Consider the following 24,531-nt stretch of genomic DNA (forward strand, 5'->3'; position numbering starts at 1 on the left):
CGGCCGCCATTTTTGTTTTGCCGGCCGACTTGCATGTCGGCAGGACTATTGTTCCCCCGGGTTTGGCCGCGCCACCAACAGGCAGCCTGGCACCCCCTCTTGGGTGTCAGGCCGCTGGCCCGGCTGAAACCCTCCCTGGTGGCCCAGTGGCCGAAATTAAAAAATGCCCCACGCTCCCCCCTTTAACAGAGGGGAGAGAGCGTGGTGACGCACACGCGCTGTGACGTCACCATCGCTCCACCGCTGATTGATAGTGGCGGAGTCCCCATACCGCCCCAACCTCCGTCCCTCAGCCTGACTTACTGCTGCAATTCCGCCCCCTTTAAGTCCGGCTTCCGGTCCAATGTAAAATAAACTTCAGAGTCCTGAAAATGGATCGGACGGCCACCTCCACACTCCCGGCAGTAAAAACAGGTAAGAAATCATAGGTGTGCCAGCCTTCTGGCATGCCTGAATTTTGGCCCCGTGATGTTTTTAGGAAACGAGCAACTTCTGTCAACACCCAATGAGAATTTATTGCTCTGATGTAAAAAGGAAATAATCAAAAAAAAGGAAAAACAGTACTGCAGAATTTAATGCAGCTGTTACATACTCAAAGCAGAGGTCTAGGATCACTGACCTTATTGAAAATTTTATTGCAGAAAATATGCAAGTGCCGTCTGTGATCGATGGATGCAGCTTCAGAGACGCGATTTCTAATCTGTTGCCAGGTTACAAAATGCCATTAAAGAAGCACTCTATAAATAATTTGCTAGACTTATATGTCAACGTGAAAGAGAAACAATAGAACAATATATTTTTTTAAATTAACAAATTAAGTTTTGACCATTTGACAAGTAGGCCAGATTGCAGAGACCTTCATTATTGTGTGCTAATTTATTTCAATTACCACAGATCAAATTTGGCCACAGAGGACATCAGAGTAATACATAGCAGAAAATTTTATTACAGTCATGCAATAAATTGTCAACAATGAGGTAGTTAAGGAAGAAAGGTCAGCTCTTGTGCTTGACAATCCAGTTGATAGGAATCCTGCCTGTTTCGCTAGCCAGTCTCTTGCTTTCTTACAATGTACCTACAACATTACAGCAACATAAAGGGCAGCTAAGAAAGGGGATTAGGCATTTTAAACATAGCAACTAGCTATAGCCTTACAGCGAGCAAAAATCAATAGTCTGCCACAACATGCTTTGATTAAGGGTGTTAAAATCAAATGAAACAGAATGCTGGGCATGATAAAATGGTAACTGGAACAACGTTGTCTATATTAACTGTATTGTCTGAGCGGAGAGCCACAATGGCTAAAGATCTTCATTTAGATTTGAAAAATTGAACAATATTTTGAGGTTGTTAATACTTTTGCTTCACCCTTTTTGGTTGGCAATGGAGCATTTGAATTTTCAGTCTTCAGTTCCCTTATCCATAGTGAGACCTATAATGATCCATCTGCTAAACTCTCAGCAGGAACTGGATCATGGTGACAAAGTGAAAGTGGAATTAAATTAAAATAAATCAGAAAAGATGCACTAGTCATTCAATCTCGGCTTCAGAGCTAATAATTTAACCTTATCAGACTAGCAGGCTTGCATGGACCAATGACTTAAAAAAACAAGAATCATTCTGTCTACAGTAATGTTACTGCCTAATTACAGTTTATGGATGATTTTTTTTCTCTAGTAATCCTGCTTTTAAGTGTGATTACCACAGTTCACACTGAATTAAACACAGCCATAAATAGAGTAATTCACAATGACACTCCAATTATTAGAGAATGGACCTGACCAAACTAAGCCAGTAATTTTCTGCATTAAATGTTCTTTTAATCTACGTATACGGTAAGTCATTATTTAAGTTTAAATGCTAATAGCACACAAAAACTCTTTTAGCTTCTTTACTAAATTCTACAAAGTATTCGGTTCATGATGCTTTACCGAGGAAGGAAAAGGAAATTCTGAAGGACAAAAGCTTCTTTTATTCGGCAAAATTACTGAGAAAAATAATATATATTTTGCCCTTACAATGTTTGCAATGTTAATAGTTGCAATTTTTTTTTAATTCTCTTTGCTCGCTATTGTGCTGTGTAGCTGTGAAGGGAGCAGCTGCCTGAGTTTCTATATTACAGGCTCTTTGCAGACACTGAATGTGATTATATGTGTTTCACAAACCATAATGCCCATAATGACCATAGTACATTGAGGAGCTAATGAGGACATCCAGATCCACATACTTTCAGGAATCTAAAGAGCAACACGTAAATTACACAGGAAGAGTTGTATTTAGCTACAGGGTTTCTACAGGTTCAGAGCAGAGTGGAGTCCACCTATTAGGAGATACTTCCACCATCACACAATGCTGTACCATATACAATCAAGTATTTAATAGAATGCAATACACAAAATACTAATGAATATTTTGCCAATTTTGCTGAGTCAACCCCATGTCATTCATTTTGAGACAATCCTCTCTGCATCTTTAAGAGCTGTTTAACTCCCTGACTGACTCTAGGATGATCATGGCTATTGCCTAAAATCTTGGTTGTACATACCAATCCATAATCAACAGAGTCCTACAGAGTATCACTTTAACAAAGCTCCTAAATCAAGGAAGTGATCTACAAGAAGAATATCGGGTGAAACTAATATCTATGGGAGGGGCAAAAAAAAGAAAAAAATCCAGCCTTTTCATTATCTTATAAACCTTTAGTGCAGTGTGACTTAGAGGCAACATGATAAAGTAAATAGACCCAGCTCCTTAAGCCTATCTGAGTAACTACGGTATTTTAAGGTAGGAATTATTTTTGTAGCTCCCCTTGGAACGTTTTCCAAGGCCACTATATCGCCCATCATGTGTAGTAACCAAAATGGGTGCAGTACTTCAGATGTGTTCTAACCAACGACCCGTATAATGACAGAATGATGGAGGAAGCAGAGCTTCAAGAGATTACTCATGGGAGGAGATAGCAATGCGTCCTCAGGGAAACTGAGGGAACTTTTATTCAGGCACCTTTCGCTTAAACTAAAAGGCAAAAAAAAGCAGAAACAATAGAATATAGAAGACTGTCTAACACCTGAAGAAAGAAAACCAACACCAACAACACTGACACGGTTGTGTCCCTTACTTGGAATCTTTCCCGAAGGGAAATTAGAGTCTCATCAATTTCTGAACATTGAAAATTGAGGGGACTGAGTGTTAGTGGATTATCATATTACCCCAGGATCCAGGTTTAATCAAAGCCAGAATGACAGTTTGATAATTTGTTCTCTCAACCCAATGTCAAATTCATTTGGACAATTTCAACACAGTCCTTGTGTGCTCATAGTACAAAAATGCACACAAACCGATAATCTTACTCAGAGGAGTAGAAAGTGGAGAAAAAAATCATACTGGTCCAGTAGGAGGGTGGTAATGCCCTTGCACCGGGTCCGCCGTCCTAACCAATCATCAGCGGCGCGCTGATGACTGCAGCACGATTTGGACGTGTCGCCACTCGCTGACACATCACAATGTCTTTCCCCTTCACTTAAAGGGGAGAGCCACTGCGAGCTCTGCATACTTTTAAGTTAGGTCCACTGGTCACCAGGGAGGGTTTCTGCTGGGCCAGTGGCCTGGCACCCAAGAGGGGGTTGGCGGCCCGGCCGAACCCGGGGGCATAATTGTCAGGTCGACCTGGCAGGCGGCCGACAAAAAAAAATAACATGGCGGCTGCAGCAGATTACCTTCCCCTTTAAGTGCGGCCGAATCGCTATGTTACAGAAAGTGCACCGACACAAAAAGCTGTCAGGGGCACCGACTGACGGCGGGTTGCTCCCGCAGGGCAATATCGGGAAAGGGGCCTATTCATGAGGAGCAATTTCGCGAGGGGGGTCCCCACCATTCAGTAATGGGTCGGCGCGTGCACGCCGCGGCGGGAAAACGGGCGGAATGGTCCCGGGCACCGCTCCAAAAGTAAACAAGGACAATTTACAAAATGGCGGCCCCTCCACGGAGAGCTGGCAGCCATTCCGCGCCACCCAATGGCCGCCGCTTTCAGGTGGCCAGAGGCCTTATCGGGAGGGGCAATTTCGGCTGCATAGAGTTTCCTTGTAGAAAAAAAGCCTACTTACCAAAGTCCAAAGAACTTAGGCATGAGTTGGCAAGATGGACTCCAATTTTGCATAAGGGTACTGATGGACATTAATCAGCTTAAACCACATAGTTTGATTGCATGGAGTTCTGGTAAGCATCCCACCATTTCTCAGGTCAGGACTACCCTACCTGGTAGGGGAATGGCGTGTACGGCAAATCGAAGCTCTACATCTATGGCTTTAGAAATACTTGTTTTGGGAACTTTTAAACATCATACATCTAGCTGACCAAAAGAAAATTGCATCACGTAATGCAATCATTATGACTTTGGACACTGCCTAAAGCTTCCAACTAGCGATGTTGGGTTGCACTAATTGCTTTTATAGTTTGGATAGTGTAACTCACTCATTTATTGAAAAATATTGTAAACTGGTGTATTTTCTACCTCATGAGACAAGTATTCATGTCCTCAATATATGCAGTTGGTAGTGTTTGAGACCCTTTCGTGCTACCTGCAGTAGAATGCTTAGGGCAGCAGCAGAAAAATCTAATTGCACATGGAGAGATTATTAACTGGGCTGATACATTGCACAGTGCCTTTGACTGATGCCTCTGCTTTCAAGGCACGACCGCCTTCAGCTATCTGACAGAAAGGCATAGTTGTTACTATACTTGTTTGGTGGCCGAGACCGCCAAATGCACAGTATTAATAACGTAGCAGTTATCATGCCTAAAATGATCTAAGCTCAGCTGCAATGTGGTAGTCATCTATCTGGCTGAAACTACTTTGGATAACAAGGTAATCTGTTTCTAATATCAGCTAACAGATCATGCAGGGCAGACTGCAATACACATTTGCCTAAGGAAGAGAGTGATTGAAGACCAGGACCTCAAATCTGGCACCAAGCTTATTGTCTACAGTGCAGTAGTGATACCCGCCCTCCTATATGGCTCAGAGACGTGGACTATATACAGTAGGCATCTCAAAGTGCTGGAGAAGTACCACCAGCGCTGCTTCCGCAAGATCCTGCAAATCCACTGGGAGGATAAACGCATCAATGTCAGTGTTCTTGCTCAGGCCAACATCGAAGCACTGATCACACTTGACCAGCTCCGTTGGTGGGGCCACATTGCCTGCATGCTCAACACGAGACTCCCAAAGCAAGCGCTCTACTCGGAACTCCTACACGCAAGTGTGCCTGAGGTGGGCAGAGGAAATGTTTCAAGGACACCCTCAAAGCCTCCTTGATAAAGTGCAACATCCCCACCTGCATCTGGGAATCCCTGGCTCAAGACCGCCCTAAGTGGAGGAAGAGCATCTTGGAGGGCATTGAGCACCTCGAGTCTCGTCACCGAGAGCATGCAGAAATCAAGCACAGACAGCGGAAGGAGCGTGCGGCAAACCAGGCTTCCCACCCACTCTTTCCTCCAACCATTGTCTGTCCCACCTGTGACAGAGACTGTATTTCTCGTATTGGACTGTTCAGTCACCTGAGAACTCACTTTTAGAGTGGATGACATATTTGCCATATTAGCCTGTATGGTGACCTGAAACCTTTTAAAGGTGAATTCTATTAAAGCATATATCTTCCTGTTGGCAGAAATTCCTGGACTCAGCGATTCATAGAATTTACAGCACAGAGGAGGCCATTCAGCCCGTCGAGCCCGTGCCGGTTCTCTGCAAGAGCACTTCAGCTAGTCGCATTCCCCCGCCCTTTCCCCGTAGCCCTGCAAATTTTTTTCTTTCGGGTACTTATCCAACTCCCTTTGAAAGATGTGATTGAGTCTGACTCCACTACCCTTTCAGGCATACCAGATCCTAACCACTCGCTGTGGAAAAACATTTTCTCTTATGTCGCTTTTGGTTCTTTTGCCAATCACCTTAAATCTGTATTCTCTGGTTCTCGAACCTTCCGCCAATGGGAACAGTTTCTCTCTATCTACTCTGTCCAGACCCCTCATGATTTTGAACACCTCTATCAAATCTCCTCTCAATCTTCTCTGCTCTAAGGAGAACAACCCCAGCTTCTCCAGTCTATCCACGTAACTGAAGTCCCTCATCCCTGGAATCATTTTTGTAAACCTTTTCTGCAAGGTCTGCAAATCCTTCCTAAAGTGCAGTGCCCAGAATTGGACACAATACTCCAGTTGAGGCCGAACCAGTGTTTTATACAGGTTCATCATAATTTCCTTGCTTTTGTACTCTATACCACTATTCATGAAGCCCAGGATCTCGTAAGCTTTTTAAATTTCATTCTCAACCTGCTTTGTCACCTTCAATGATTTGTGCATATTTACCCCCAGGTCTCTCAGTTGATGCACCCCCTTTAGGATTGTACACTTCAGTTTATATATCTTCTTATTCTTTCTACCAAAATGTATCACTTCACACCTCTCTGCTTTAAATTTCTATGTCTATGTCTTCCTGAATTGTAACACTCTCCTCCTCACTGGTCACTATGGGCCCAAGTTTTCACATGATTTGCACCTGATTTTTAGGAACAACTAGTGGAGAATGGACTATCTTAGAATTCGCAATTCTCCACATTTTTTTTTCTGCAGTTCTAGTCAGGTAGAACAGTTCTACTTTGGAACAGAATTTTTTTCTTCAAAAGGGGGCGTGTCCAGCCACTGATGCCTGATTTGAAAGTTTCCACAGTGAAAACGTACTCCAAACTAAAGTAGAATGGAGCAAGTGAAGATTTTTGTAGAACTGAAAAAACCTGTTCTACACATTAAAAAATCAGGCGCAGGTTACAAATCAGGCGTCCAGAACGAGGTGGGGGGGGAGAGGGGGGGAAGGGAAGTCATTAAATTCTACAATCAATCCTTATTTATACTTATACAAATAAATCCAACCTGAATAAACATTTATAAGCAAAGAAAAGATTAAATAAACCATCTTCGTACCTGTGTGAAAGTGCTTCAGCCAGGAAGAATGGTGCAGCAAGCCTCACAAAACGAGGGAGCCGACCGAACGCGGGCGGGCGGGAGGAGGGAGCCGACCGAACGCGGGCCGGAGAGGGGAGGAGGGAGCCGACCGAACGCGGGCGGGGGGGGGGGGGGGGGAGGAGGAAGCCGACCGAACGCGAGGGAGGGAAGGGAAGGGAGCCGACGAACGCCGGGGGGGGGGGGGAAGGGAAGGGAAGGGAGCCGACGAACGCGGGGGGGGGGGGGGGAAGGGAAGGGAAGGGAAGGGAGCCGACGAACGCCGGGGGGGGAGGGGAGGGATGGGAGCTGACGAATGCGGCGGTGGGGGGGGGGGGGGGGGAGAGAGGGAAGGGAAGGGAGCCGACGAACGCGGGAGGGAGAGCTGACCGAACGCGGGCGGGCGGGAGCCGACTGAACGCGGGGGAGGGAGCCTACCGAACCCAGGGGGGAGGGGGGAGGGAAGGGAGCCGACCGAATGCGGGCGGAGAGGGAAGGGAGCCGACCGAACGCGGGCGGAGAGGGAAGGGAGCCGACCGACCGAACGCGGGAGGGAGGGAGCCTACCGAACGCGGTGGGGGGGGGCGGCAGGAGGGAGGGAGCCGACCGAATGCGGGCGGGAGGGAGAGAGCTGACCGAACGCGGGGGGGGGAGGAGGGAGCCGACCGAATGCGGGGGGGGGGGGAGTGGGGGGGGAGAGGGAGGGAGCCGACCGAACGCGGGGGGAAGGGAATGGAGCCGTTCCAGACGGCTGGCGGGAAAGAGAGAAGGCTGCAGGAAGCCTCAGAAATTGAGGAGCCATTTCCCAATGGCAAAAGGGGGAGGTTGTCGGGAAACGGCTACCTCAACTTTCTGAGGCTTCCTGCCCCCTTCTCACTGCTACAAGAAGCCTCTGTGCTGATGGCAATGTACTTTTATTACAAAATGTTCAGAAACTAAACAGCTACAAAGAACTACAAAAATGGCCGAGTGCCAATGTTTTTTTCACACTGAGCATGCGCGAACGCTCCAACGCGCACGTGCAGCGTTGCCGGCAGGAAAAAAACTAATTTAAATAGTACCCGCCCCCTCCCACTTACAAAATCGCCGCGAGTGTAGGCTCCGCCCCTCTGGGCGCCGCGCCAAGCAGACAAGGAGCTGCAAAGCGCTCCAGAATCGCTCGTTTTTTTTCCGGCGCCGTTTTAGCCGCGAAAAACGGTCGCCCAGCTCGGAGGGGTGCCCGTTTTCTATCATGTGGAAACTTGGGCCCCATATTTCCAAGTTTTGTGTCATCTGCAAATTCTGAAATTGTGCCCTGTACACTCACATCCAAGTCATTAATATATTTCAAGAAAAGCAGTGGTCCCAGAACCGATCCCTAGGGAACACCATAGCATACTTTCCTCCAATTTGAAGAATAACTGTTCATCACTACTCTGTTTCCTGTCACTTCGGCAATTTTGTATCCAGGCTGCCACAGTGCCGTTTAATTCATGGGCTTCAATTTTTCTGGCAAGCCTATTATGTGGCACTTTGTTGAACGCCTTTTGGAAATCCATGTACACCACGTCAACTGCATTACCTTCATCAACCCTTTATGTTACCTTATCAAAAAACTCAATCAAGATGGTTAAACACAATTTGCCTTTTACAAATCTGTGCTGGCTTTGCTCAATTAATCCACCTCTCTCCAAGTGACTGTTAATTTTGTCCCTGATTACAGTTTCTAAAAGATTCCCCACTACCAAGGTTAAACTGACTGGCCTGTAGTTGCTGAGTTTATCCTTACGATGTAACTATTTGCACTGCACTTTTTTTGACAGACAAGCCCCGTCCCCCATGCGGCGTCTGTCAAGCTCCGCCCCCCCCCACCACCGTCCCCGTCCCCAAATCATTCCCTCCACATAGTGCCGAGAAGCAGGATCTGAGGCCCGAGACTGCCGACCTGATCTCAGCGGGCGGCGGCCAGGGTGCCGAGAGGGCCCGTGGGTGGCGGAGAGCAGCGGCGGGGGGCTGAGAGGGCCGGTGAGCGGCGGTGGGGGGGGGGGCCAAGAGTGGTGGCGGCAAGCAAAGAAGCGGCGGGAGGCCAAGAGAAGGGTGGAAGAGAGAGAGAGAGAGAGAGAGAGAGAGACTGGGGGAGAGAGAGAGAGAGAGAGACAGGGTGAGAGAGAAAGAGGCTGGGGAGAGACTGGGAGAGAGAGAGACTGGGAGAGAGAGAGGCTGGGAGAGAGACTGGGAGAGAGCGAGAGACTGGGGAAGGGGTTAGAGGGAGAGAGAGACTAGGACAGAGCAAGAGAGAGAGAGAGACTGGGGGAGAGAGAGAGGGATGGGGGGGAGAGAGAAAGAGGCACTAACCCGTATCTATGGAGGATTGGAATATTATGGCCAGTACCTCCGTGATTTATGCCCTTAATCCCTCAGCATCCTAGGATGCATCCCATCCGCTCCTGGAGATGTATCTACTTTAAGTACAGCCAGCCTTTCTAATACCTCGTCTTTATCCAATTTTTATCCCATCAAGTGTGTCCACTACCTCCTCCTTCATGATGTCTATGGCAGCATCCTCTTCCTTGGTGAAGACAGATGCAAAGTTCTCACTTAGTACCTTAGCCATACACTTTGCCTCCATGCATATGTCTCCTTTTTAGTCCCTAATCGGCCCACCCCTCCTCTTACTACCCTTTTACTATTTATATGCCTACAGCAGACTTTTGGATTACCTTTTATGTTAGCTGCCCTTCTATTCCCATCCATCTCTTTGCCCCTTATTATCTTTTTCTCTTCTTCTCTGACTTTTCTATATATACCCTGATTCTCAGAAGTATCTGCAACCTGACATTTGTGCTCGTTTTCTGCTTCATCATATTGGCTATTTGTTTCGTCCTCCAGGGAGCTCTGACTTTAGTGGCTCTACCTTTTTCCCCTTGTGGGAATGTACCTCAACAAACCCAAACTATTTCCTCTTTAAAGCCCATTGTTCCTTTACAGTTTCGCCTGCCAATCTTTGATTCCAGTTTACCCGGGCCAGATCTGTTCTCAGCCCACCAAAGTTGGCCTTCCCCCAGTTAAACATTTTTACTCTAGGTTGCTCCCTGTCCTTTCCCATAGCTAATCTAAACTTATGATACTATGATCACTGTTCCATAAATGTTCACCTACTGACACTTGCTCCACTTGATCTACCTCAGTCCCCAGAACCAGATCCAGCAATGCCTCCTCCTCCCTCATCGGGCCGGAAACATACCGATCAAGAAATTCTTCCCCTCACCAGTACTCTGCCCTTTACATTATTACGATCCCTTTCTATATTAGGATAGTTGAAATCCACCATTATAACTACTCTATAGTTCTTGCACCTCTCTCTATTTTCTCTGCAAATTTGCTCCTTCATATCTTTCCCACTATTTGGTGGTCTATAGAATACAACTAGTAGTGTAATGGCACCTCTATTATTTCTCTAGCCATATAGATTCTGTCCTTGTCCCTGCCAGGACATCCTCCCTCTCCAGCACTGTAATATTCTCCTTAACCAACTCTGGCTGTTCAACTCTGCCCCCACCTCAGGGACATCCTTAACCCTGGCACCAGGGAGGCAACATACCATCCTGGAGTCACGTCTGCAGCCGCAGAAATGCCTGTCCGTTCCCCTATCGAATCCCCTACCACTATAGCCCTTCCGCTCTTCTTCCTCCCCCTTGTACAGCTGAGCAACCCGTGGTGCCGTGGACTTGGCTCTGGCTGCACATCCCAGAGGAACCATCGCCCTCACTAGCAATCAGAACAGAATACTGGTTGGAGAGCAGGATGCACTCAGGGGACTCCTGCACTATCTGCCTGGTCCACCTCTTGTGCCTGGCAGTCAACCATTTCCTCGCTGCCTGCGCACACCTTAGCTGCGGAGTGACCACCTCCTGAAACGTGCTATCCACGTAGCTCTCAGCCTTGCGGATGCACCACAGTGACGCCAGTTGCTGCTCAAGCTCTGAAACCCAGAGCTCCTCCAGCTGACAACACCTCCTGCACACGTGGTTGTCCAGGACACGGGAAGCACAAAAAAAAACCATGCAACACAGGAAATGGTGTTATGAGTTAATAGTAGGTATGCATGGTTAGCATTCTTACTGCCAAAGGATGCTTTTACACCCACGTACAGGTCTGCAGGCAAGATTGATATGGAAATTGTGTCTAATTACATTCACATAAAATTTTAATTCTGGATCTCCAGCTGTCCTCACATAAAAATGACTCAAATACCCAAAAAGATTGCACCCAACAGATTCTAAAATAACACTGTGGCAATGATTTTTAAAAATACGGTTAACTCTTACCTAACTTTGGGAACATTAAGGGGTTTGGATGATACAGTTTATTTTACTAAGAATTTATTTACCTATGGATCTTAACCGCAAGACAAAATAACAATTTCAACACCAACAACTTGTATTTATATAGCGCCTTTCACGTGGTGAAACATCCCAAGGCGCTTCACAGGAGAATTAGGAGATAAACAATTTGACACACTGAACTGCATAAGGAGAAATGAGGGCAGGTGACCAAAAGCTTGGTCAAAGAGGCAGGTTTTCTATAGAGAAAGCAGGAAAGGGGTACTGAGGTGAATGATCAGCCATGATCTTATTGAATGGTGGTGCAGGCTCGAAGGGCCGAATGGCCTACTCCTGCACCTATTTTCTATGTTTCTATGTTTTAAGGAGTATCTTGAAAGAAGAAAGAGAGGTAGAGAGGCAGAAAGGTCTAGGCAAGGAACTCCAGAGATCAGGGCCTAGGAAACAGAAGGCACGGCCAACAATGGTTGCGCAAACATAATCAGGGATGCTCAAGAGGGCAGAATTAGATAACTGGTGGCAGGGTGGGGGGGGAGGGGGGGGTTGTGGGACTGGAGGAGATTACAGAGATAGGGAGGGACAAGGCCATGGAAGGATTTGAAAACAAGGATGAGAATTTTGAAATCGAGGCTTTGCTTAACTGGGAGCCAATGTAGGTCAGCAAGCACAGGGGTGATGGATGAGCGAGACTTGGTACGAGTTAGGGCATAGGCAGCCGAGTTTTATATCACCTCTAGTTTACGTAGGGTAGAATGTGGGAGGCCAGCCAGGACTGCCTTGAGGTAACAAAGACATGGATGAGGGCTTCAGCAGCGGATCAGCTGAGGCAAGGGCGGAGACGGGCGATATTACAGAAGTGGAAATAGGCGGTCTTAGTTATGTTGCGGATATGTGGTCGAAAGCTCATTTCAGGGTGAAATATGATACCAAGGTTGCGAACAGCCTGGTTCAGCCTCAGACAGAAGTTGGGGAGAGGGATGGAGTTAGTGGCTAGGGAACAGAGATTGTGGCGGGGACTGAAAACAATGGCTTCGGTCTTCCCAATATTCAATTGGAGAAAATTTCTACTCATCCAGAACTGGATGTCGGACAAGCAGTCTGACAATTTTGAGACCGTGGCGGGGTCGAGAGACGTGGTAGTGAGGTAGAGCTGGGTGTCATCAGAGTACATGTGGAAACTGACACTGTGTTTTCAGATGATGTTGCCAAGGGGCAACATGTAGAAGAGAAATAAGAGGGGGCCAAGGATAGATCCTTGGGGGACACCAGAAGTAACGATGCTGGGGCGGGAAGAGAAGCTGTTGCTGGTAATTCCCTGGCTACGATTAGATAGATAAGAATGGAAGCAGGCAAGTGCAGTCCCACCCAGCTGGATGACAGTGGAGAGATGTTGGAGAAGGATAGAGTGGTCAACCATGTCAAGGACTGCAGACAAGTCAAGAAGAACGAGGAGGGATAGTTTGCCTTTGTCACAGTCACAAACGATGTCATTTGTGACTTTGGTGAGAGCCGTTTCGGCATTGTGACAGGTGCGGAAACCAGATTGGAGGGATTCAAACATGGATTTGCAGGAAAGATGGGAACGGATTTGGGAGGAGACAATATTTTCAAGGACTTTGGAGGGGAAAGGGAGATTGGAGATGAGGCAGTAGTTTGCAAGGACGAAGAGGTCGAGGGTTGGTTTTTTGAGGAGAGGGGTGATGATGGGAGATTGGAGAGGGTGATAGGACCTGAGGAGAGAGAACTGTTAACAATGTCAGCTAACATGGGTGTCAGAAAAGGAAGTTGGGTGGTTAACAGTTTGGTGGGAATAGGCTCAAGGGAGCAGGAAGTGGATCTCATGGACAGGATGAGCTCGGTAAGGTCGTGAGGGGAAATCGGAGAGAAACTAGAGAAAGATGAGAGGTCAGGTCAAATTTTCAGAATTGTGCTTTATTTCCTTCCCCACACAATACTCTCCCCTCCATTCCTGAAAGCAGTATTGCTTGCTGAGGTATTTATTCTTTATATGTGAGTTGAGGCAGCAAGTGTGAGCAGGCCTTGACAGTGGACAGTAATACAGTACCAAAGAATAATTAAATAATGATTTACTCATAGATTGGTGAGAATGTGGAACTCGCTACCACATGAAGTGGTTGAGATAAATAGCATAGACTCATTTAAGAGGAAGGTAGATAAATACATGAGGGAGAAAGGAATAGGATGTGATGATGGGATGAGATGAAGTAAGGTGGGAGGAGGCCTGTGTGGAGCATGTATACCACCTCATCATCATAGGCAGTCCCTCGGAATCGAGGAAGACTTGCTTCCACTCTTAAAATTAGTCCTTTGGTGGCTGAACAGTCCAATACGAGAGCCACAGTCCCTGTCACAGGTGCTCAGCGCCCTCCCGGATGCACTTCCCCCACTTGTGGCGGTCTTTGGCCAGGGACTCCCAGGTGTCAGTGGGGATGTTGTACTTTATCAGGGAGGCTTTGAAGGTGTCCTTGTAACGTTTCCTCTGCCCACCTTCGGCTCGTTTGCCGTGGACGAGTTCCGAGTAGAGCGCTTGCTTTGGGAGTCTCGTGTCTGGCATGCGGACAATGTGGCCTGCCCAGCGGAGCTGATCAAGTGTGGTCAGTGCTTCAATACTGGGGATGTTGGCCTAGTCGAGGACGCTAATGTTGGTGCGTCTGTCCTCCCAGGGGATTTGTAGGATCTTGCGGAGACATCGTTGGTGGTATTTCTCCAGCGACTTGAGGTGTTTACTGTACATGGTCCATGCCTCTGAGCCATACAGGAGGGCGGGTATAACTATAGCCTTGTAGACCATGAGCTTGGTGGCAGATTTGAGGGTCTGGTCTTCGAACACTCTTTTCCTCAGGTGGCCGAAGGCGGTGTTGAATCTCGTCATCAATGTCTGCTCTTGTTGATAAGAGGCTCCCGAGGTATGGGAAATGGTTCACGTTGTCCAGGGCCATGCCATGGATCTTGATGACTACCATGAATACAACCACATACAAGGCGGTGCTCCAATGAAAGGAGGCTGCAATTCAGATTCCAACAGCTGGCATATCTCTGTCAGGGTGCCGGGGAAAATTGCAGCATTCTCAGACACTGACTATGAGAAGAATACTCTGCGGTCAGTACAACCTATGGTGTGGTTACCTGTGGGTTAGGTGTTGCCTGTGTGTAGGACTGCACTCTCCTGGCATCCATCCCTGTCCTTATCATACTCCTCCTCAAAGTACAGGAACAATGGAATCCCCAGAGGGAAATCCATTAGTTCATTGTGCAGAGGTCTGTTAAATTCTCAGTAAGTTTCACACAGTACCTTCAAATGCTCAAACTGTCGTCAAAGTAGAAGAAGTGACTCCCCGAGTTGCGAATCACACTCCTGTGTGACCTTTCACCTTCCCGATCCCTTCCTGCCTGCGGACAACCATGCAGGCTAAGCACTGCCACCTTTACAGTGACGGTAAGTAAGTGAGCAGAAACAGAGAAATCTTTGGGATACTTGACCACGCTCCACTTTTCATTCCACTGCAGGGGAGGATTGGGCATTTGTTTAGGTGGCCACAGAGAGTATACAGATCGGAGTTTGAATCCCACATTTGCCATAAAGGGAGTTTATTTTATTTATACTTCTGTACCTTGTTTCATAAAACAAAATTTGACAGAAAATGGCATTGTTCAGATAATGAGTATTTAAAAACTTTATCTTAAGACATAATCATGATTAAATGTTACTTTGTATGATGGCAACTCTTAACAAATTTTAAAATATTGTACTTACTACTGGCATCTCCTCATATGAACGTACAGAAGACAATCTGTCTACAAATAGAGGCAGAAGAATATCTGATCAGATATATTTTTATTTAATTTTTACTGAGTTTTGTGAGAATTGAGGGAACAGGATTGTAAAATAATTTCATGCAAAATAATTCAGTGCAGTAAATGATCAACGGATATTTACTCAGTACCTGTGAGAAAAAGATCCTAGCAATGAATGTATCTTCTGTGCATTTATCTGCTCTAAAAAATACTGGTCACTACAATTTTTGATATAATGGATTTTACTTTGCCTTTGACCAGTATTCACTCCATATTAAATTAAATTGACCTGAAGAATGATTTGATGTACTTTGCAGAAAATGAACTGCACTATGCAAAATAAAATAAATATTTTTGTATTGTGCAAGTATTTACCTGTAGGACTGCCACGAATGTACTCCACTTTCTCTTCTAAAATTCTAATTTGTCTCTCTAGTTGTATATTCAGCTCCTGCTGAGTTTCATACCTAGTTTTCCACTCATTTCCTAATGAAGGATGGAAACAAAACATTTAAAACCAAACATATATTTACTGCAGATTCTGAGTTTGAGATTGAGGGGACAGAGCATGGAGAGCTTTATATTCCATACAGCTGTGCTGATCTGAAATGAATACTGGCAATGGGTGTCCAAAATGGAAATGTTTTTATTGCTCAGCACTAACATCCCTCAGCTTGATGAGTGCAAGCTTCACATACAAACTTTTTATTTAAATTACATTTTAGGAAACCAGCATACATTATTTAAAATAATGATCCGTGATATATTTTTATTAAAACATATATATTTTGTTAGGCCTACAAGCTTTCAAGTCTTGATGAATCTTTCTTAGGTCAGTTAACCTACAAGGCTACGGACCAAGAGCTGGAAAATGGGATTAGTCTGGATAGCGCTTTGTCGGCCGGCGCGGATACGATGGGCCAAATTGCCTCCTTCCGTGCTGTAATTTTCTACGATTCTATGATAACACATTTGGTTATACCTGTATTCTGTTAACCACAGAATATGTTTGTTTTGTTCACATTTTATTACATGCAAAATATGTTTATACAATGTACTATTTAACAAACGAGATTATTCAAAATTAAGTTATCAAGCAGAGACAACGATTCCTGGAGCTAGGGAGGGCAGAATACATCATGATATTGGTGATGGAGCCTCAATTTGGAGCCAAACTCAGATTTGCCAAATTCACACTCCATTTACCCTATACTGGAAATCCCAATGTGGGGGGCCGGGGGGGTGGGGAAGAGACAAGGGTAGCCATGACATCCTCATGCCGCCCCCCTCTAGCCCAGTAACAATATATGGGCATGCCTAAACTACCCAGGAATTCCACCCACCAGGCCCCTATTAATCCTAATGAATCCCATACAGGGATTCCATACAGAGAGCAGACGTGAATTCTGTCGTGGACATACGGAACAGTTCAAAGAAGGTAAGGACCAAAGGGACATAGGGTCAAGTTTCAAATGTACATTAGGACATCCAGCTGTATCTCGCCGCCACCTCTCTCAATCGCCACCGCCCCCCCACCCCACCCCCTCCACTGTCGGATTACTTGCCAAACACCCTGGGTGAGCTTCAATTTCCTCCAATTAAATATTGGGAAGACCAAAGCCATCATCTTCGGACCCCACCTCCGTAACTTTGCCACAGATTCTATACCCCTACTGGTTTAGGTTGAACCAGACTTTTTGCAATTTTGATGTTCTATTTGATCCAGGACTGAGCTTCCACCCCCATATCATCAGAGACTGCCTACTTCCACCTCCGAAACTTCACCTTCCTCCACCCATACATCAGCCCATCTACTGCTGAGACCCTCATCCATGCCTTTGTCACTTCCGGACCAACGTTCCCTATAAGCTGCACAGATGTGCAGCTCTCTGCCAGTCCCGCGTAGCCCGGGATCAGCTTTTCCTATGTTGACGTTTGCGCATGCGTGAAACTATGAGTGGGCCTGCAGCCCCTTAAAGGGGCCACGCACCCAAAAATGAATTACGGGGAACAGTGCTCCAGTCTCGACTATTCCAATGCTCTCACATCCTCCACCCGCCATAAGATTCAGCTCATCCCAAAGTCTCCTGTCCGTATCCTATCCTCAAGCTTCACTCAGCCATCACCCCTATAAGTACTGACCTGTATCCAGTCCCGCTTCCCCAATACCGAAGATTTAAAATTCTCATTGTCATGTTTAATTCCCTTCTTAGTCTCGGCCTTCTCTATTTCTGTAACCTCCTCTAGCACTACAACCCTCCAAGAACTCTGTGTTTCTTCGACTCTGGTCACTTGTGCATCCCCCACTCACTTTGCTCCACCATTAGGGATTTTGTCTTTGTTATGCATTTGTTAAGTGCTTTGGAACATTTTTCTATGCTAAAGGGAATAAATATAAGTTGTTGTAATCAATCCCGGAAGATCTGATTGCTTTTCCACCATTTCCAGCAAGGAGAGAAGTTTTCTTTACTTAAGCTTTTGGCCCAATAATGGCCTTGGGCTTCCCACCTTGAAAAGGCAGGGTGCTGATCAGATTTTCCACTGGCACCTTGGGGCTGCCGCCACTGTAGAATCTGAAATTACTTCAAACTTTTTTCTGACGGTGGTTCGAATCAAATAGTTCTTACTACATTTTCATATGGTGCTCTATTCCTAAAAGTTGTTTCCAAAAAGGGTTTGAAGCCTTAAAAAAGAATACTGCTGGGCTAAAACTTTTCTTATGTACCTTCATCTTCAACATTGTCTAATCGCTTTTCCAGTAGAGACACTGTGTTTCGCAATTCAGAAGCAGATTGATCAAGCATTTCTCTGTATTATAAACAAAAGATAATGCACTTAAATAATCGATTATTACAGCAAAAATTGCATATGTATGTTTTCGGTGAAAATAAAACTTGAAATTTTATTATTTTCTATTCTAAATTATACAGCAATAAACTGTTTCACACAATCTGATTATAATAAGTTTCTGAGATGAGCATCCAAAATTTAGATTAAGTCGTGGGATAAGAAGTGTTGTGGTTACTATGCATATCATAAATATGCTCAGGAGGAATACCTCAGGTGGTATTTCTACAAAATTCATCAACAGACTAATATTAATAACCAGAAGAAATGTTCATAAAAACACTTACAATGCCGCTACCCATTACTAAAATACTTTATACTACTATAGCGATAAAGGGAGTAAATGGCAGTGTCGTTCCCTCTCTGTAACCTGGAATTGGATGTGGATAAAGTCTTACATATGAAACTATTTGGCAATCCCAATCTATTCTCGACCTTTTGGCTAAGATCAAGTGTGGTATCTGTTCTTATCAGTTTAATATCCCCTATCTGGGGACCAAATCTTAAATTGATTTTTGGAACAGGGAGATGGAACAGGGGCTTGCTCCGTCCACTCCAGGCACCGACCTGGTATTGCAGTGTTTCCAGGAACGGGGCAGCTTCCCCTCTTGGCCTTTTGGCTAAGATCAAATATAGTAGCGCAAAGTGATCTTTGGCGCTGGAGTTGATCTGACAAGAATGAAGAAAAAAAATCCCAATCTAATTCCTGTGATGCATGAATTAGCAGCACAGAACTGAAAATTCTTCAGAACTAAATTGGCAATCTCACTCAGTGGCCACAAAGGCAGCTGGTATGGGAAATTAACTGCCATACTGGTGATCTTCTAAGGCTAGAGTGAACATACATTGCAGGGAAACCTAATTAAAGTTTGACTCTCAATCTAACCCCATAAAATGCTTGGTGTTCTCTGTGGTGCAAGGACTGTGATCCTCATGTTGATGAGCACAAATTTACATAACCTCAAAACAATTTTTTTTAATGAGAATTGATAGAATTAACAAAAGCAAGAAAAAATTATTATTAGAATTTGAGTAATTAATGAGGAACAATTGCAATCTTGTTATATTTTCAATCATGACACTAAGCAGCTTGTTTCAGAGGGTTAAGCAATTATGGCATCTTTTTTTTAATTAGTTCACAGGATGTGGGCATCGCTAACAAGGCCAGCATTTATTGCCCATCCCTAATTGCTCTTGATAAGGTGGTTCTAAGCCACCTTCTTGAACCGCTGCAGTCCTTATAGTGAAGGTACTCCCACAGTGCTGTTAGGGAGGGAGTTCCAGGATTTTGAACCAGCGCCGATGAAGGAATGGCGATATATTTCCAAGTGAGGATGGTGTGTAGCTTGGAGGGAAATTTGCTGGTGATGGTACTCCCATGCGCCTGCTGCCCTTGTCCTTCAACATGGTAGAGGTCGTGGGTTTGGGAGGTGCTGCTGAAGAAGCCGTACCAAGTTTCTGCAGTGCAGCTTGTAGATGGTACACACTGCAGCCACGGTATGCTGGTGGTGGAGGGACTGAATGTTTATGGTGGTAGATGGGGTGCCAATCAAGCGGGCTGCTTTGTCCTGGATGGTATTGAGCTTCTTGAGTGTTGTTGGAGCTGCACTCATCCAGGCAAATGGAGAGTATTCCATCACACTCCTGAATGTGTCTTGTAGATGGTAGAAAGTGTTTGGGTAGTCAGGAGGTGACACTCACCACAGAATACCCAGCCCCTGACCCACTCTTGTAGCCAGAGTATTTATATGGCTGGTCTAGTTAAGTTTCTGGTCAATGGTGACCCCCGGGATGTTGATGGTGAGGGATTCGCCAATGGTAATGCCGTTGAATATCAAGGGGAGGGTGTTAGACTCTCCCTTGTTGGAGATGGTCATTGTCTGGCACTTGTGTGGTGCGAATGTTACTTGCCACTTATCAGCCCAAGCCTGAATGTCATCCAGGTCTTGCTGCATGTGGGCATGGACTCCATTATCTGAGGAGTTGCGAATGCAACTGTGCAATCATCAGTGAACATCTTCAGTTCTGATCTTATGATGGAAGAAAGGTAATTGATGAAGCAGCTGAAGATAGTTGGGCCTCAGCCTCTGCCCTGAGGAACACCTGCAGCAATGCCCTTGGACTGAGATGATTGACCTCCAACAATCGCAACCATCTTCCTTTGTGCTAGGTATAACTCCAGCCAGTGGAGAGTTTTCCTCCTGATTCCCATTGACTTCAGTTTTACTAGGGCTCCTTGATACCATACTTGGTCAAATGCTGCCTTGATGTCAACGGCAGTCACTCTCACTTCACCTCTGGAATTCAGTTCTTCAGGCTGTAATGAATTCTGGAGCTAAGTGATCCTGGCGGAACCCAAACTGAGCATTGGTGAGTAGGTTATTGGTAAGTGCCACTTGATAGCACTGTCGATGACACCTTCCATCACTATGCTGATGATTTAGAGTAGACTGATGGGACGGTAATTGACCAGATTGGATTTGTCCTGCTTTTTGTGGACAGGACATACTTGGGCAGTTTTCCGCATTGCCAGTGTTGTAGCTGTACTGGAACAGCTTGGCAAGAGGCGTGGCTAATTCTTGAGCACAAGTCTTCAGCACAACAGCCAGGATGTTGTTGGGACCCATAGCCTTTGCTGTCTCCAGTGCGCTCAGCTGCTTCTTGATATCACATGGAATGAATCAAATTGGCTGAAGACTGGCTTCTGTGATGGCGGGGACCTCAGGAGGAGGCCGATATGGATCATCCACTTGGCATTTCTGGCTGATGATGGTTGCAAATGTTTCAGCCTTGTCTTTTGCACTTGCGTGCTGGGCTCCACCATCATTGAGGAAGGGGATATTCATGGAGCCTCCTCCTCCTGTTAGTTGTTTAATTGTCCTGCACCATTCACGACTGGATGTGACAGGACTGCAGAGCTTTGATCTGATCCATTGATTGTGGGATCACTTAGCTCTGTTTATATCATGCTGCTTCCTTTGTTTAGCATGCATGTATCCCAGATTGTTACCTCATTTTTAGCTACGCCTGGTGCTGCTCCTGACAGGCTCTTCTGCACTCTTCATGAACCAGGGTAGGTCCCCTGGCTTGATGGTAATGGTGGAGTGAGGGATATAGAAACATAGAAACATAGAAAATAGGTGCAGGAGTAGGCCATTCGGCCCTTCTAGCCTGCACCGCCATTCAATGAGTTCATGGCTGAACATTCAACTTCAGTACCCCATTCCTGCTTTCTCGCCATACCCCTTGATCCCCCTATGCTGGGCCATGACGTTGCAGATTGTGGTGGAATACAATTCTGCTGCTGCAGATGGCCCACAGGACCTCATGGATGCCCAGTTTCGAGCTGCTGTATCTGTTCTGAATCTGTCTCATTTAGCATGGTAGTAGTGCCACACAACACAATGGAGGGTGTCTTCAGCATGAAGACGGGATTTAGTCTGCACAATGACTATGTAGTGATCACCATCTGCTGCAGGCCCAGCCTGGCAGCTATGTCCTTCAGGACTCGGCCAGCTCGGTCAGTAGTGGTGCTACCGAGCCACTCTTGGTGATGGACATTGAAGTCTCCCACCCAGAGTAAATTATGTGCCCTTTCTACCCTCAGTGCTTCTTGCAAGTGGTGTTCAACATGGAGGAGTACTGGTTTCATCAGCTGACGGAGGGCGGTAGATAATAATCAGCAGGAGGGTTCCTTGCCAATGCTTGACCTGAAGTCATGAGACTTCATGGGGTTCGGCGTTAATGCCGAGGACTCCTAGGGCCACTCCCTCCCGATTGTATATCACTGAGCTGCTACCCCTAGTGGGTCTGTCCTGCCGGTGGGACAGGACATATCCAGGGATGGCAATGGAAGAGTCTGGGACATCGGCGGAATGGTATGATTCTGTGAGTATGACTATGTCAGGCTGTTGCTTGACTAATCTGTGGGACAGCTCTTCCAATTTTGGCACGAGTCCCCATATGTTAGTGAGGAGGACTTTGCAGGGTCAACTGGGCTGGGTGTGTCATTGTCATGTCCAAAGCCAGTGCCAAGGTCAATGCCGGGTAGGTTTGTCTGGTTTTATTCTTATTATTGTTTCCTGTAGCGGTTTGTTACAACTGAGTAGCTTGCTGGGCCATTTCAGTGGGCAGTTAAGAGTCAACCACATTACTGTGGGTCTGGCGTCACATATAGGCCAGACCAGGTAAGGACAGCAGATTTCCTTCCTTAAAGGACATTAGTGAACCAGATGGGTTTTTACGACAATCCAGTAGTTTCATGGGGCTCAATTTTCCCCAAAGCATTTTTTTGACATACTTGAAGAGTTACGCCTGATTTTTTGTGGTCCAAGTACGCCCAAAAAAGTGTTGGAAGTTTCCCCTTAGGATCTCTTCATTTTGGCGTGGCCTAACCTGAGGGGAGCGGAGCCTTGATCTGCGCTCGCCCTGGCCGAGTAGCCTCCTGGTCCGCTCCCCCGCCTCTAGCCCAGGCCGAGTGGTCTCCTCCCTCCCGGTCAAAGGCTTCCCCCCACCCCCTCCCCCCACCTCTCTCTTCCTCCCCCCCCTCCCCCCACCTCTCTCTTCCTCCCCCCCCCGGTCAAAGGCTTCCCCCACCTCTCTCTTCCTCCCCCATCTCTCTCTTCCTCCCCCATCTCTCTTACCTTTCCTGCTGCTGCTGTCCGCGCATGGCTGCACTTACCTGCGCCGATTTCCTTATCTGCGCCGATTTGTTTAACTCTCCGCAAGGGTTTTCTCGAGAGACTACATACGCTGGCCTAACTAGAAATGGAGTAACTATTAGTTGGCCAAAGTTGCCTAAATGGTCAGAATTGCCGTGGGTAGCTGGTAACGCCCCTTTTGAGAAAAAAAAACGTACCCAAAAAAAACATAACAACGTCAGTTAAGCTGGTGCAAATTGATTGGAGAAACTGGGGATTTTTAAGTTAGGCCAGGAAAAGCAGCCAAAAAAAAAACGGTGCAAATACTGGGAAAAATTGAGCCCCTGGTGAGTATTTCTGACGCTAGCTTTTTATTCCAGATTTATTTAATTAACTGAATTTAAATTCCCCAGCTAACGTGGTGGGATTTGAACTTGCATCTCTGGATTATTAGTCCAGGCTTCTGGATTACTAGTTCCATAATTTAACCGCTATGCTATTCCGTTGACCATAGGCCACCTGAATCCTTCAATTTTACTTCATCCTCAAACCCATAATTGTGAGTTGATTACTACAATACTCTTGGAAAACCTGGCTCCAAGAGCGCTCAAAATGGAGGAGAAGCATTCGAGAAGGCGCCAAACACTGACTTTCTCCGTCGTGAGCACGTGGAAGCCAAGCACAAACAGCGGAAGGAGTCTATGACGACCATGCACCCCACCCACCCGTCCCTTCAACCACCACCTGCCCAACCTGTGACAGAGTCTGTAGATCCCGCATTGGACTCACTAGTCACCTTAGAACTCATGTTAGCATGGAAGCAAGTCATCCTCGACTCCGGGGGACTGCCTAAGAAGAGACTGCTTCAGCTCATTGGTTCTTGCAAATATAAAAAATTGATCATTCATTTTTATTCTAAGCAGAATTATAAATTCTGTTGGAAGTGAATTTTAACTGATTGGAATTCTACCATGCATATTAACCTGTTTAACTTATCAGCGTTCTGTCGCAAATTATAAATACTGTAATGGTGCTGCTTTGACTCAGGAGATCAGGAAAAATAACCAGGGCTCCACAGTACAGTAAAACTGCCATTTCATATCCACACTGATTTTTGCATTAAGACTTGGGAAACTCTTCTACTACCTATATCCCTGCTCTTGGGCTGATGCTCAAAATGGTGAATTTAAACTACAGCAGTATTATTAGTGTGAAGCAGTTTTTGCTTTGCACCAATGCTAAAGTTTTATAGTTAGGGCCCAACCTGACTCCTCCAGGGAGTCTCACTCTGCTTAACGAGTTAGATTAGGCCTTGACTCTGGATTTGCGCGATAACTTTAGAATTATTGTAAAGTAAAACTACTTTGCATTAACACTACCACTATAATGAGAGAAAGACTTACATTTATATAGCACCTTTCATGACCACCAGATGCCTCAAAGCGTTTTACAGCCAATGAAGTCATCATCATCATAGGCAGTATCTCGGGATCGAGGAAGACTTTCTTCCACTCTTAACATGAGTTCTTAAGTGGCTGTACAGTCCGAGAACCACAGTCTCTGTCACAGGTGGGACAGATAGTCGTTGAGGGAAGGGGTGGGTGGGACTGGTTTGCCACACGCTCTTTCCACTGCCTGCGCTTGATTTCTGCATGCTCTTGACGATGAGACTCGAGGTGCCCTCCCAGATGCACTTCCTCCACTTAGGGCGGTCTTTGGCCAGGGACTCCCAGGTGTCAGTGGGGGTGTACTTTATCAGGGAGGCTTTGAGGGTGTCTTTGTAACGTTTCCGCTGCCCACCGTTGGTTTGTTTGCCGTGAAGGAGCTCAGAGTAGAGCGCTTCCTTTGGGAGTCTCGTGTCTGGTATGTGAACTATGTGGCCTGCCCAGCGGAGCTGATCAAGTGTGGTCAGT

The 24,531-nt window shown here is 46.1% G+C and overlaps 1 protein-coding gene, 1 long non-coding RNA gene and 1 other non-coding gene across 3 annotated transcripts in view; 1 reads left to right on the forward strand and 2 right to left on the reverse strand.

The window, feature by feature from the left end:
* Positions 1-24,531, reverse strand: part of ccdc169 (coiled-coil domain containing 169) — a 140,445-nt gene that overhangs the window by 81,173 nt on the left and 34,741 nt on the right. Inside the window, exons 2-4 of the mRNA XM_070892348.1 lie at positions 17,857-17,939; positions 15,507-15,617; positions 15,091-15,131 (exon numbers count right to left, since the gene is read on the reverse strand). Of these exons, the coding sequence (XP_070748449.1) occupies positions 15,091-15,131; positions 15,507-15,617; positions 17,857-17,939 (235 nt within the window). The remainder of the gene's footprint in view (positions 1-15,090; positions 15,132-15,506; positions 15,618-17,856; positions 17,940-24,531) is intronic.
* LOC139275207 (uncharacterized) lies at positions 862-7,103 on the reverse strand. The gene is made up of 2 exons (XR_011595695.1): positions 6,976-7,103; positions 862-1,467 (listed from the first exon to the last, which is right to left on the reverse strand). It is a non-coding gene; the product is annotated as an uncharacterized lncRNA (long non-coding RNA).
* Positions 18,401-18,582, forward strand: LOC139275467 (U2 spliceosomal RNA). Its single transcript, XR_011595732.1, has one exon. It is a non-coding gene; the product is annotated as a U2 spliceosomal RNA (small nuclear RNA).

Source organism: Pristiophorus japonicus, chromosome 10, assembly GCF_044704955.1.
Source record: "Pristiophorus japonicus isolate sPriJap1 chromosome 10, sPriJap1.hap1, whole genome shotgun sequence".
NCBI classification, from domain to species: domain Eukaryota; kingdom Metazoa; phylum Chordata; class Chondrichthyes; family Pristiophoridae; genus Pristiophorus; species Pristiophorus japonicus.